Below are 15,870 nucleotides of genomic sequence, written 5' to 3'. Positions count from 1 at the left end.
GTGGAACAATCCATCTTCCGCAACTACACTGGCCCCACCCCCCACCTTTTCCTCCGCTACATCGATGACTGTATCGGCGCCGCCTCGTGCTCCCACGAGGAGGTTGAACAGTTCATCTACTTCACCAACACCTTCCACCCCGACCTCAAATTCACCTGGACAGTCTCAGATTCCTCCCTCCCCTTCCTCGACCTTTCTATTTCTATCTCAGGCGACCGAATCAACACGGACATCTACTACAAACCGACCGACTCCCACAGCTACCTGGACTACACCTCCTCCCATCCTGCCCCCTGTAAAAACGCCATCCCATTCTCCCAATTCCTTCGACTCCGCTGCATCTGCTCCCAGGAGGACCAGTTCCAAAAACGCACAACCCAGATGGCCTCCTTCTTCAAGGACCGCAATTTCCCCCCCGACGTGGTCGACGATGCCCTCCACCGCATCTCTTCCACTTCCCGCTCCTCCACCCTTGAACCCCGCCCCTCCAACCGCCACCAGGACAGAACCCCACTGGTCCTCACCTACCACCCCACCAATCTCCATGTACAGCGCATCATCCGCCGTCATTTCCGCTACCTCCAAACAGACCCCACCACCAAGGATATATTTCCCTCCCCTCCCCTATCAGCATTCCGTAAAGACCACTCCCTCCGTGACTCCCTCGTCAGATCCACACCCCCCACCAACCCAACCTCCACTCCCGGCACCTTCCCCTGCAACCGCAGGTGGTGCAAGACTTGCGCCCACACCTCCCCCCTCACCTCCCTCCAAGGCCCCAAAGGAAACTTCCATATCTGCAACAGATTCACCTGCACCTCCACACATATCATCTATTGCATCCTCTGCACCCGATGTGGCCTCCTCTATATTGGGGAGACAGGCCGGCTACTTGCGGAGCGTTTCAGAGAACACCTCTGGGACACCCGGACCAACCAACCCAATCACACTGTAGCTCAACATTTCAATTCCCCCTCCCACTCCACCAAGGATATGCAGGTCTTTGGACTCCTCCATCGTCAGACCACAACAAAACGACGGTTGGAGGAAGAACGCCTCATCTTCCGGCTAGGAACCTTCCAACCACAAGGGATGAACTCGGATTTCACCAGTTTCCTCATTTCCCCTCCCCCCACCCTGTCTCAGTCAAATCCATCAAATTCAGCACCGCCTTCCTAACCTGCAATCTTCTTCCCGACCTCTCCGCCCCCACCCCAGTCTGACCTATCACCCTCACCTTGACCTCTTTCCACCTATCATATTTCCGACGCCCCTCCCCCTAGTCCCTCCTCCCTACCTTTTATCTTAGTCTGCTGGACAAACTTTCCTCATTCCTGAAGAAGGGCTTATGCCCGAAACGTCGATTCTCCTGTTCCCTGGATGCTGCCTGACCTGCTGCGCTTTTCCAGCAACACATTTCCAGCTCTGATCTCCAGCATCTGCAGACCTCACTTTCTCCTCTAACATTTTTTGGGTCTAGCTTAAATTTATGTCCATTAAACTTATTGCTAAATTATTGACTATTAGCTGATTATAGCATTGGCCTTAATGGACACATATGTATTTTTTGACAAGATGAATTTTTTGATGTGAACTTTGAAAACTGTTGAGTCCAAAAAAGCTGGTCCTTTTGGTCATTTCAATGACCTTTATTTACAAGGGGTCATAACATCATTGGACTGATCATTGACATTGATGATATTGGTCCTCTTACCGACAGACTGAGTTTATTCTACAAATGTTAGTTGCATTCATCAAGAATACCAATCATGTTGATATACCTAGTGATTTTAGGGCATTTAAACAATGCCTTTAGACACAACTCATATTTTTTAGTAACAATCTCAGTGCTAATAATGCTTAAATTTGTGTCTCAGTGAGAAACAAAGAACATATGACAGGAAATAAATATATTTGGTGGCCATGTAATTAATAAGCATGAAATTTTACCAAAGTGGAGAGTGAAGTATTTGAACTAAGAAACCATTTTCAATTGTTGACCAGCTCAGCTAATTGTGTCGTGTCTTGTCTTGTCAGGAAATCTGTGAGAATCCAAAGTTCATCATTGGCGGAGCCTCAAGAACTGATATCTGTCAAGGAGATTTGGGTAAGCTCTTGCTTCAAGATTTCGAAGACCTGAAATTACTTAGTGGATAGTATGAAACCAACACACAATATCTTTTACAGCATCACTCATCTGCTGTTTCAAGTTAAACAGATTAAAAGCTGGTTAGAAAAGTGAATGTAGGAATATTGCATGAATACTTTAACCCCTTCCCCGGTGACTTTTTTTGGAGAAAACATTTCATTTTCAGACGAGTTTTTTAATTGCTTTTTTTATAGTATTTTTAATGCTGATTATGGAAATAACTTATCAGACGAGCTTGCACTCTCATCTGATGTATCCAAGGTACATATTCTAATAGAAGGTACATACTCATTGTCATCTTCTGATCTCGACATCTGGGCATAATTTGTAAAAAAAAAACAGAAAAAAACCGAATGACAATGTGTGCCCAAAAGCGGTGCGTCGACGCTTCTTGCAATGCCTGAGGCAGAAGATTCACAGCTACCCAGACGTATGAGTCACCGAGTATACTCGTTTCTAGCTGAGAAGGGCCCAGAAATGCCGAGAATTGACGTATAAACTCGTCTGTGGCTGTTTTTGAAATTATATGTTTTGGACGAGCTTACTTGTCGCACTCTGAAAAAGACAAATTGGGTGAAGACGAGTTAACTCGTCTTTGCCGGGTAAGGGGTTAAAACCAAAACAGCAGTGCATTCTATTCAGGGATCCAACGTGTCAAACTGTGCAAAGGAACGACTTTCATATGTGGGGAGCCAAGTACGCAGACCAAAGAGAATAGTAATGGCTAAAAAAATAAAGATACTCAGTAGATGGAAAAATCTCTTCTGCCAGTGTGGGAAAATCAGGTACAATCAAAATGGCCAGAATGGAAAGTCCTCTCTCCAGCATCACCATGTTACCAGGAATCTCTGTAGAGACAACAAAGATACCAATGTTAGTTGTACATCACAAAGATAAGATGTATGATAAAGGTGCACATTATTCATATGTTGCTACTGAAAGGTAGGTAATTAAATGATGCTGGTGGTTATAGATTATTACATTTTGTTACAAGATTCATTTGAAAAGGAAGACATTTATCAATTTGCGAGCTGACGTGATCATTTTGGCTGCTGTTTCCACTCGGGTCCCTTCAGGTCTTTTTGTTCTTACGCATAAGAGTGCATGGCTATGGCCCAATTAACTGAGGTCTGCCTCATGTCGTGGTGATGGAAGCTAAATTTTCACTAAATTTTCATAGAGGCATAGAGATGTACAGCATGGAAACAGACCCTTCGGTCCAACCTATCCATGCCGACCAGATGTCCCAACCCAATCTAGTCCCACCTGCCAGCACCTGGCCCATATCCCTCCAAACCCTTCCTATTCATATACACATCCAAATGCCTCTTAAATGTTGCAATTGTACCAACCTCCACCACTTCCTCTGGCAGCTCATTCCATGCACGTACTACCTTCTGTGTGAAAAAGTTGCCCCTTAGGTCTCTTTTATATCTTTCCCCTCTCACCCTAAACCTATGCTATCTAGTTCTGGATTCCCCGACCTCAGGGAAAAGACTTTGCCTATTTATCCTATCCATGTCCCTCATAATTTTGTAAACCTCTATAAGGTCACCCCTCAGCCTCCGATGCTCCAGGGAAAACAGCCCCAGACTGTCCAGCCTCTCCGTGTAGCTCAGACCCTCCAACCCTGGCAACATCCTTGTAAATCTTTTCTGAACCCTTTCAAGTTTCACAACATCTTTCTGATAGGAAGGAGACCAGAATTCACGCAATATTCCAACAGTGGCCTAACCAATGTCCTGGGAGAAAGTGAGGACTGCAGATGCTGGAGATCAGAGCTGAAAATGTGTTGCTGGAAAAGCGCAGCAGGTCAAGCAGCATCCAAGGAGCAGGAGAAGTGATGTTTCAGGCATGAGCCCTTCTTCAGGAATGAGGAGAGTGTGCCAAGCAGACTAAGATAAAAGGTAGGGAGGAGGGACTTGGGGGAGGGGCGTTGGAAATGCGATAGGTGGAAGGAGGTTAAGGTGAGGGTGATAGGCCGGAGTGGGGGTAGGGGCGGAGAGGTCAGGAAGAAGATTGCAGGTTAGGAAGGTGGTGCTGAGTTCGAGGGTTGGGACTGAGACAAGGTGGGGGGAGGGGAAATGAGGAAACTGGAGAAATCTGAGGTCATCCCTTGTAGTTGGAGGGTTCCTAGGCGGAAGATGAGGCGCTCTTCCTCCAGCCGTCGTGTAGCTATGGTCTGGCGATGGAGGAGTCCAAGGACCTGCATGTCCTTGATGGAGTGGGAGGGGGAGTTGAAATGTTGAGCCATGGATGGTTGGGTTGGTTGGTGTGGTTGGGTTGGTTGGTCCGGGTGTCCCAGAGGTGTTCTCTGAAATGTCTCCTGCTCCTTGTATGCTGCCTGACCTGCTGTGCTTTCCCAGCAACACATTTTCAGCAGTAACCAATGTCCTGTGCAGCCGCAATGTGACCTCCCAACTCCTGTACTCAATACTCTGACCAGTAAAGGAAGCTTCACTATCCTATCCACCTTCGACTCCACTTTCAAGGAGCTATGAACCTGCACTCCAAGGTCTCTTTGTTCAGCAACACTCCCTAGGACTTTACCATTAAGTGTATAAGTCCTGCTAAGATTTGCTTTCCCAAAATGCAGCACCTTGCATTTATCTGAATTAAGCTCTAATTGCCACTTCTCAGCTCATTGGCCCAACTGGTCCAGATCCTGTTGTAATCTGAGGTAACCCTCTTCGCTGTCCACTACACCTCCAATTTTGGTGACATCTGCAAACTTACTAACTATACCTCTTATGCTCGCATCCAAATCATTTGTGTAAATGACAAAAAGTAGAGAGCCCAGCACCGATCCTTGTGGCACTCCACTGGTCACAGGCCTCCAGTCTGAAAAACAACCCTCCCACCACCACCCTCGGTGTACTACCTTTGAGCCAGTTCTGTATCCAAATGGCTAGTTCTCCCTGTATTCCATGAGATCTAACCTTGCTAATCAGTCTCCCATGGGGAACATTGTCGAACGCCTTACTGAAGTCCATATAGGTCACATCTACTGCTCTGCCCTCATCAATCTTCTTTGTCACTTCTTCAAAAAACTCAATCAAGTTTGTGAGACATGATTTCCCACTTTGTCACTTTGTGATAACAATTCTTTTCTTCTTCTGAATTCCTTAGAAGATGGAGATACAGTTTGCTCTGCTGATCTTCTCCCCATGTTCCTTGCTCCAGAAATCCACTTCTGACCAAGAACTGTCATATGATAAAAAATATTACGTTATCCATGAAATATCCTTTATATTGGTAGCTGAGATCAAGTTTTGAATGGGTATAATCAGCTTACTGATTAGTTGTCTTATTATGCAATTCTTCTTTTACATTTCCAAGTAGCCAGTAGCAGGCTATTTTCTAGATAAAGTTATTGTTGCTGTTAGGTAAAAGACACCATTGGGTCGTAGAAAACTCACAATTAGCTGGATCCACTTTCCCCTTGCTACCCATACCCATCAACTTTTCCTTTTCAAAGTTCATTGTTTCCTGAACCCTGAAATATGCTGTTTCAATAGCATCCAGTGGAAACTTCTGTAATACTATCCTTTGAAGATAAAACTCTGCTGAACTTTACTTTCGCTCTTTCTTTGTGCTCCTTGGCATTTGAGCCTCAGTATCTTATAAGCAGTTAAGGAATCCACTTGGAAGCCACTTACATGTGGTTACTAATTAGTTTTGATAAATTACTAGGAGCTGGTAGTTTGAGATCCTCTTTTCATGGAAATGTGTGTAATCAGCAGTTAGTTGATGAAATTGCAGGAATATGCGCATTTAAAACACATTTAGAAATTTACCCGAATCCAAACTGGCACAGATAAGCCAGGGACCACTTTATGTTAAACCTCAGGCATCATTACAGTTTAACCAGTGAACTAATGACAGCTAAATTATATATTCTGGCAGCTCACAGAGGAACAACTTTGGAGATTGGGCTATTTCAATTGTAGCACTTGCCTTGAATGAATCATCAAAAAGTACAGGGAGTCAGGAAGATTGAATGAGGATGCAGGACCAAGAGGATGAATGGTGAGCATGGGGGGAATCAGAAGAGGAGTGACCACAGTTGTACAGAATGACATGAGTTATTTGGATGATTTCAGGTAATGATGAGGGTAGATAGTGGAGAATCGTGGCTGGCGGCAGCCTGTCTGGTTTAATATTCAGGAAGTTAACACTTAATAAAAACAGAAAGATCTGCGAATGTTGTTGATCAGAAACAAAAACAGAAATTGCTGGAAAAACTCAGCAGGTTTAGCAGTATCTGTGGAGCGAAATGAGAGTTAACATTAACCGTGATTTCTCTCCACTGATGTTTAATACTTATCTTATTAGAGCTTGATGCAGTGATATTTGTCTATAATTAGAGGTTTCATCTAGATTTTTAACTGGGTTCATTGGGTGACACATTTGTCTCTGAGTCAGAGATTCTGGGTTCAGGCTTTTCTGTAAAATTTAAGTACAAAATCAAGGGTGACAATCCAGAGAATAACTTAAAGAGTACTGCATTATTAAAGATTTTGTCTTTCAGTTGAAACATTAAACCAAATCCCTGTCTGTCCTCTGAGATGATTGTAAACTATCCCCCAAGTACTGCTTCAAGGAAATGCAGGTATCCTAGCCAATACTTACTGTCAATCAATGGCACAAAAATAATTATAATCACATTATCAAGTTTCTGTTTGTGGGATGTTGCTGTGCGCAAACTGGCTGCAGAAATACCTAATTGAATGTGTATTTTGTTCAGGCAAAATGTCTTATTAACAAACCTTTCTTTCCTTCCTAGTGACAGCTATATTCAGGGCAATTTAATCTTGCAGAGATTGCTTGCAATTGCTTATGCAAAGTCTACTCGAGGTCATTACTTAACATGCTGTATTAACAGAAGCAAAACTGGGATGAAGATTCACACTTGAACACTGGCCATTGGTACCTGTGCAGCAGCCCCCCTGTAGAAGGTATCCTGGAGGAATCAATTAAGAAAAATAGGACAGTTTTTGAAGGGTTAATGTGTGATATAAGAGCAGAGGAGTTCTTCCATTCTCCATAGACTAATCCATAGAGCTGTTGAATGCTGACGAGCATAAAATAACATTGTGTGAGATAGGTGCTGAGCCGCGGGTCAGTGCTTTGGAACAATGCCCATTAGGAGCTGCATCCCAGCAAGCTGCCGACCTTTGTACAGGCTATTGTTTCAGCAGACCATGTCCTAACAATAAGATGTGCTGCCAGTTAGATTCTCTGTGTTCAGATTGAGCATGCTCTGTCCATCAGCAGCAGAATATTTCTTTCTTGCAATCATTCTCATGATGGGGGTATCACTAGTTGGACGATAAATTTATTGCCCTTCTCTAATTACCCTTGAGAACATGACTGTGAGCTATCTTTCTAAACCATTGCAATCCATTTTTTTTCAGAAAAAAATCATGGGATATATGTTTCACTATCGTGGGCAGCATTTACTACCAAATTATCCTTCTCGAGCTGCTACAGTCCTTGGAGTGTAGGGACACCCACAGTGCTGTGATGAAGGGAATTTCAGGATTTTGACCAATGTTAATAAAGGAACAGCAGTATTGTTCAGCAGGATGGGGTGTTGGTTAGAAGGAAAATGTGCAGACAGTGATGTTCCTGTGTATCTGCTGCCCTTGTTCTTCAAAGTCATACAGATCATGAGTTTAGATGTTGTTGAAATGGCCTTGGTAAGATGCTACAACACATTTAGTAGATCGCATACTCTGTTGCCATTGTGCATTGGTGGTGAAGAGAACGAATGTTGGTTGCTGATCAAGTTGGCTGCTTTGTCTGCATAGTGACAAGCCTTGAACATGTTGGATAAGTTTTGGGTAGATAGGAACTGAATTAATTATCACAGAATTTGGTCGCTGACCTGCTCTTGTTACCGCAGTATTTATTTGACTGGTCCAGTTCAGTTTCTAGTTAATGGTAATTCCTGGAATGTAGATGGTGAGGGATTCAGCGATGGTAATGTCACTGGATATCATGGGGAAGTGTCACTTATCAGCCTAAGCCTGAATGTTGTTCAGGTGTTGCTGCCTGCAGTCACAGACAGGTTCAGTATCTGAGGAGTTGTGGTTGGGACTGAACATTGTGTAGTCACCAGCAAACATCTCAGTTCAGACCAAATATTGGAGAGAAGGTCATTAATGAAGTAGGTGAAGGGGATTCTCCCTCAAATATGACTCCGAGGAACTCCTGCAGTGATGTCCTGGGCTGAAATCATTGGCTACGATCAAATACACAACCTTTGTGTTGGGTGGGGAGTTTTCCCCTTACTTCCTATTGACTTCAGTCTCCTAAGGGACCTTTGATGTCATCTTCTCATGGACAATTCTCATTGACTAGTGACGCCTATGTACCTTCCAAGAACAGAAGTGGAAAAATAGTCATAGATGTCAACACCAGTCACTATCACCTCTCCTCTGAATTTCAGCTCTTATTCTTCATGTTTTGACCAAAGCTACAACAGAGGTTTGAGCCGATTCTTCAAACCCAAGCTGTACATTGGTGAGCAGCTTGTTAATGAATATTTTTGGTTTTCAGCACTGTCACTTGTTGATGATTGAAAGTAGCCTGATGGCTTGCTAATTAGCTGAAGAGTAGGGACTAGGAAAAACCTGGAAAATGTTCAGGCTTGTGCTGATTGTTTATACTACCCATCCCAAATCACCGTTGAACTGAATGACCTGTCAGAGTGCAGTTAAGCATAATCACATTGCTGTGGTTCAGACGTCACATATAGGCCAGATCGGGTAAGGACAACGTACTGCCTTCCCGAAAGGATGTTAGAGAACCTGATGGGTTTTTGAGACAGTTGATAATAATTTCATGATCAACTCCATATTAATTAATTAATTAATCAATCTTGAATTTCACTAGGGGCTATGGAAACCAGGAATTTGAAACCATGTTGGTAAGGTCAGTGGCAGGTACCCACAGAACCAGACCCCAATAAGAGTCAGTGCCTGTGGAAGAGATTTGAAGCAATGTGAGAGAGTTTTTTTTTGGTTTATGAATTTTATATAGCCGGCCAGCATTTATTGCCCATTTCTAATTACCCTTTATAACTGGCTGGACCATTTATTCCTGATGAAGGGTTTTTGCCCGAAATGTCGATTTCAAAGCTCCTTGGATGCTGCCTGAACTGCTGTGCTCTTCCAGCACCACTAATCCAGAATCTGGTTTCCAGCATCTGCAGTCATTGTTTTTCCCCCATTTCAGAGAGAAGTTAATGTTAACCACATCTGGAGTCACACATATGCCACACTATGGAAGAACAGCAGATTTCCTCCATGAAGGACATTAGTTCACCAGCTGGGATTTTAATGACAATCCGGTTGTTCCATGTCAGTATTAATGAGGTTAACAATTTATTCCAGATTAATGAATTGAATGTGGGTTTGAACTCATATCTTCAGAGCATTGATTCAGACCTCTGGATTGCTAGTTCAGTAACAATTTAATTATAAATAATTTGTGTGTATTCTACTGACCAAGTAGGGGAATAATTATGAGTTGGCACTGAAATATACAGAACAGGAAAGTCCTGGTTCAATTTAGGTGGTCATAAATTGGGTAGGAGGATAGATACAGTTAATCTGGATGCTTCTGGATTTGAGAATGAAGGAGCAGCCAGGGTTTCCACATTTGATAAGCTGTGACAATGGGTTAAACTGATTGTGCTTGACTCTTTTGCCTCAGTCAGATAACCAGCCAGTGTTTACACAAGGCATCATGGGCAAGATGTCAGGGAGAGCTTTACTGCAGGTAAAGGTAAAGTTGTCATAGTCCTGCCAGACCATGGCTGGTGGTGGTTTAACCTGAGGGTCACATACTGTAATGCAAATGAGTGCCTGCAGGAGAGGAATAGGAAAGAGAAAAGACTGGGAGATATATAGGGGTGTGAATTTTCACATGTGATCTGCTAAACAGGCTTGCTCATGCTTTTTCTCAAGTTTCTGCACTTATTTTCAGAAACAAGGTGGATAATTAGAGCAAAACAGCATTGGGAGAGGGCTGGAGTATTAAACTGAAGATACTTTAAAGATCTGGAGTAGGATTTCCAACACGATGATGGGTGATCAGGACAGCCCTTGAAGGCATTATGTCCCTCTACATTTTTGAAGGAATAAGGGAGCCCTCCCTTTTGACTAGTCAATACAAAAGAATCAGATTAAACAATTATCTGCTTATTGTTCATTGTTCAATACTGTACTGGGCCAACTGGTTGTTGCACTTGTCTACATCAAAAAACAATGTGAAATGCTGGCACACATCCCTCTGGGATTTACTAAATCATGAACTGAATTTAATCCACTTGACAGAGAGCCAGTATGAGCCTGATCTGCTTCTTTGGGAAAAGTTGACGACATGAAATATGACTTACATGGCCAACAACAGATATTCCCTGAATCAAGGACCCCGGGGATAGAAATCCTACCCCCCTCCCTATGCAGTCTTCCCTCCGACTGAGCCATTTTTAATTTCAAAAATATACTTTATGCTTTAAAATCTTTATATTCATGCATAGTCACTAGAACAGTTCATTTCAAAGAACAAAGAAAATTACAGCACAGGAACAAGCCCTTCAGTCCTGAAGCCTGTGCCAAACCAGATCCTCTATCTAAACTTGTCACCTATTTTCTAAGGATCTGTATCCCCCTGTTCCCTGCCCATTCATGTATCTGCCTAGATACATCTTAAATGACACTATCATGCCTACCTCTACCACTTCCGCTGGCAACATGTTCCAGACACCCACCACCCTCTGCATAAATAACTTTCCATGCTTATCTCCCTTAAACTTTTCCCCTCATGACCCCTAGTAATTGAGTACCCTGCTCTGGAAAAAAACTTCTTGCTATTCACCCTGTCTATACCTCTTATGATTTTGTAGACCTCAATCAGGTCTTTCTAACGAAAATAATTCTAATCTACATAATCTGTCTTCATAGCTAGCACCTCTCCATACCAGGCAACGTCCTGGTGAACCTCCTCTAGACCCTCTCCAAAGCATCCACATCCTTTTGGTACTATGGCAACCAGAACTGTACGTAGTATTCCAAATGTGGCCAAACCAAAATCCTATACAACTATAACATGACCAACTAACTCTTGTACTCAATACCCCGTCTAATGGAGGAAAGCATGCCGCATGCCTCTTGACCACTCTATTGAGCATTGCCAACTTCAGGGTACAATGGGCCTGAACACCCAGATCTCTTTGTGCATCAGATTTCCCCAGGACATTTTCATTTACCATATAGTTTGCTCTTGAATTGGATCTTCCAAAATACATCATCTCATATTTGCCCAAATTGACCTCCATCTGCCATTTCTCTGCCCAACTCTCCAATCCATCTATATTCTGCTGCACTCTCTGATAGTCCCCTTCACTATTTGCTACTCCACCAATCTTAGTGTCTTCTGCAAAGTTGCTAATCAGATCACCTATACCTTCCTCCAGATCATTTATGTGTATTACAAACAACAGTGCTCCCAACATGGATCCCTGTTGAACACGACTGGTCACAGTTCTCCATCTTGAGAAACTCTCTTCCACTACTACTCTCTGTCTCCTGTTAGTACACCTTGGACCCCATGCAATTTCACTTTCGCCATCAGCCTAACATGGGGAACCTTATCAAATGCCTTACTGAAGTCCATGTATCTGATATCTACAGCCCTTCCCTCATCAATCAACTTCATCACTTCTTCAAAGAATTATATTAAATTGGTAAGACATGACCTTCCCTGCACAAAACCATGTTGCCTATCATTGCTAAGCCCATTTTCTTCCAAATGTAAATAGATCATATTTCCCGTATCTTCCCCAGCAGCTTCCCTATCACTGACATCAGAGTCACTGTTATATAATTACCTGGATTATTCCTGCTACCCTTCTTAAACAAGGGGACAACATTAGCAATTCCCCAGTCCTCCGGCACCTCATCTGTGTTCAAGGATGCTGCAGAGATGTCTGTTAAGGCCTCAGCTATTTCCTCTCTCTCCTCAGTTACCTGGCATAGATCCCATCAGGACCTGGGGACCTGTCCAACCTAATGCCTTTTAGAATATCCAACACTTTCTCCCTCCGTATGCCGACTTGACCTAGAGTATTCAAACATCTATCCCTAACCTCAGCATCCATCATGTCCATGTCCTCGGTGAACACCGATGCAAAGTACATGAACAATCTCACCCATTTTCTCTGATACCATGCATAACTTTCCTCCTTCGTCCTTGAGTGAGCCAACCCTTTCTCTAGTTACCCAATTGCTCGTTATATATGAATAAAAGGCTTTGGGATTTTCCTTAACCCTGTTTGCTAAAGATACTTTATGACCCCCTTTAGCCCTCTTAATTCAAACAATAAACAAACCCAAGGCATTTCTTAATTATATAAGACTATATTTACATACATTTGAGGCACCGGGATAATCTGATAACTGAACGGACCCTCATTGTATTTCACTAGAAAGAGCTTAGATGATGATCTCTCTCCACTATGCCTTTTGGCAGCTGCCCCAAGCTTTAGTGTGACCCTTAGCACATTGTCCTGGACCTTGGAATGTGCCAGTCTGCAACACTCGGTCGAAGTCAACTCCTTGCTCTGGAAGACCAACAAGTTTCAGGCCGACCAAAGAGCATCTTTTATCAAGTTGATGGTCCTCCAGGTGCAGTCAATATTTGTCTCAATCTGTGTCCTAGGGAACAGTCTGGAGCTGCTGGACAAAAATCATTGCATCTCTCTCCAGTCTTTTTTTGCAAAGGCACGTTCCAGGAGGTGATGTGTGACAGTCTCTATCCCCCTGCAGCTGCTTTGAGGGCAGTATGTGGTGGCACATAGAGTCTGGGCATACATGAAGGACCTCACCACCAGCCAAGTGGTGTCTTAGTGCTTATTGGAAAATTCTGGTGATGAGGCATTCTGCCAAATGATTTTGACAATGAGCAAAGGGAAAGTCAATTTGAGATGTCAGCTGCTGATTGCTGTCGGAAAATTCTAGATCAGCAATGACCAAGGCCACAGATGGATCAGTGTAAGATTGGGTTCACTAGCTATATTGGGGGCGGAGGAAGGGGTGAGAGGTGTTGGAGGGGGTGGTGGGGATGTTTTCCTTATGTGGCAGTTCGCTGGGACTTTGGACAAGGAACTGATTGCTTTTGAATGAGGCTCCACTAGTCTGGATAGGGTTTGTTTTCCAGGCTCCCTGCTTGCCACATTCCTTGCCCACTACTTGCTGAATATTTTGGTACATGGCAGCCTCTGAGACCACATCTGATCTGTATGTGCTGTTGGTAGACCCTGCTGAAAGGATTAGTACCTGATCAAATGTAGTAAGCACTATCCACTGTGTTAATGTCTCAAGGAATTGATCAGATTAAAGTCGAAGCTTATCAGGGACAGAGTTGATGTTAGTATGTTGCTAACACCATCTTCAATCATGTGGATCACAGGCAATGAACTGCTTATCATTTTACTTGAGACTCTTTTTGCTGGACCAGAAAGATGGCTGTCCTCATCCATAGCACACCCATCAGGCTTGTAGGAGCCCACACTCACACCACTCACTCACTCCACTTCCCCCACCCTTCAAGATCCTGCCATTCAGAATACTTCTTCCTGAGGTAGAAGCAGAAATCCCTGAGATTTCTGGACTCTGTACGCCGACCTCAGGGGTGAAAGTCCAAGTGTTATTGTCTCAGATCATGACCCTTCATCAGTATAAATTTTCCTAAGTTTTCCAAGTTTGCTTCTATTCTCATTTTAGTCCTCGATCTAGTGAACCTGCACTGTTCCCACCAAGTTGCCTATATACCTGCCAGTGCCAGTATACAGATGGTCCTACTGGAGATGGAGTAGTGACAGACCTAATCCGGGGAATGAGACTAGTCAACTGGTTGCAGTGTCAGTGGAATCGACGTTTCGGGCATTAGCCCTTCTTCAGGGCTAATGCCCGAAACGTCGATTCTCCTGTTCCCTAGATGCTGCCTGACCTGCTGCGCTTTTCCAGCAACACATTTCCATCTCTGATCTCCAGCATCTGCAGACCTCACTTTCTCTTGCAGTGTCAGTGGGCAAACATTTTGGTAATAGTGACACAACTCAAAGTCATCATGGAAAGGGATAAGGATAGTTCAGAGGTTAAGTATCTAATTTTGTAGAAGGCCAATTTCAATATCATTAGACAGGATCTGACTAACAAAGACTGGGAGCAACTACTTGCTTGTCAGTCTATATTTGGATACTGAGATTCTTTTAAAAGCAGGATAGTGAGAGTCCAGGACCAGCACATTTCTCAAAGAGTAAGGGCAAGTGCAGCAAGCCCAGGAAACTACAGATGTCAAGGATATCAAGAGTTTGATAAAGAAAAAGGAAGCTTAGTGGCTGATGGAGTTTAATTAAATGTGAGGTGCTTCATTTTGGAAAGGCAAATCATGGGACTTATACACTTAAGGTCCTGGGAAATGTTGCTGAACAAAGAGACCTTGGAATGCATGTTCAAGTTCTTTGAAAATGGAGTGGAAGGTAGACAGGACATGAAGAAGGCGTTTGGTGTGCTTGCCTTTATTGGTCAGTGCATTGAGTATAGGAGTTGGGAGGTCATGTTGCGGCTGTACAGGACATTGGGTTTGGCCACTATTGGAATACTGCATACGATTCTGGTCTCCCTGCTATAGGAAGGTTGTTGTGAAAATTGAAAGGGTTTAGAAAAGATTTACAAGGATGTTACCAGGGTTGGGGGTTTGAGCTATAGGGAGAGGCTGAATAAATTGGGGCTATTTTCCCTGGAGCGTCAGAGGCCGAGGGCTGACCCTACAGAGGTTTATAAACTCATGAAGGACATGGATAGAATGAATAGACAAGGTGTTTTCCCCAGGACAGGGGAGTCCAAAACTAGAGGGCATAGGTTTAAGGTGTGAGGGAAAGATATAAAAGGGATCCAAGGGGCAACTGCAGAGGGTGATGTGTGTATGGAATGAGCTGCCAGAGGAAGTAGTAAAGGCTGATCCAATTACGACATTTAAAGGATGCCAAAATGGGTACTTGAATATGTGGCAAATGGAACTAGATTAATTTAGGATATTTGGTGGGTATAGATGAGTCGGATCGAAGTGTCTGTTCCATGCTATACAGCTCTATGCTTCTATATGGTAGGTACAGAGCAGGGGCGGCGTTTGAGAGTGTAGGGGCTACTTAAAAAAAATAAATTAGGAAGGAAAAGAGGGCCCATGAAACATCTTTGATAGGTAGATTAAGGAAAATCCAAAGACATTTTATAAATATATTAAAAGCAAGAGGGTGCTGGAGGCAAGTATTATTGTCACATTCAAGAAACATCTGGAGTAGCATTTAAAATTCCAGAGTATAATAAGCTATGGAACAAGTGCAACTAAAGGAGATTAATGTAGTTTGATGTTTGTTGGTCGTCATAAACATGGTAATCTAAAGGGCCTGCTTCTATGCTATATGAATCTATGACTACATCCTGGGTTACTGAATAACGTGATCAACAACACACTTTTGTAAGAGCTCATTCAACAACAGAACCTAGATAGTACCCTCCTTAAACAGAAGTAATTTCATCCAGGGTTATGCATTGGGCCCTGACTTACTAATGGGCGGGATAGCAAGAGCATAACTTGGAAATCCAACTGCGTTGTATCTGTCCTGGGATCACATGTTATTGCTATTC

At 43.3% G+C, this 15,870-nt stretch overlaps 1 protein-coding gene across 9 annotated transcripts in view; it reads left to right on the top strand.

The window, feature by feature from the left end:
* The window catches only part of LOC122553855 (calpain-3), a 107,743-nt gene that overhangs the window by 18,864 nt on the left and 73,009 nt on the right, over positions 1-15,870 (top strand). For all 9 annotated transcript variants that reach the window (XM_087990156.1, XM_043698285.2, XM_087990157.1 and 6 more), the window contains one exon: positions 2,038-2,107. In XM_087990156.1, the coding sequence (XP_087846282.1) occupies positions 2,038-2,107 (70 nt within the window). The remainder of the gene's footprint in view (positions 1-2,037; positions 2,108-15,870) is intronic.

The sequence above is a fragment of the Chiloscyllium plagiosum genome, unplaced genomic scaffold (genome assembly GCF_037043375.1).
Source record: "Chiloscyllium plagiosum isolate Xiang-an unplaced genomic scaffold, Cpla_swu_hap1 HiC_scaffold_8, whole genome shotgun sequence".
Lineage (NCBI taxonomy): Eukaryota > Metazoa > Chordata > Chondrichthyes > Orectolobiformes > Hemiscylliidae > Chiloscyllium > Chiloscyllium plagiosum.
The sequence above is the reverse complement of the archived record's forward strand: the minus strand, read 5'-3'. Positions and strand labels throughout refer to the sequence as shown.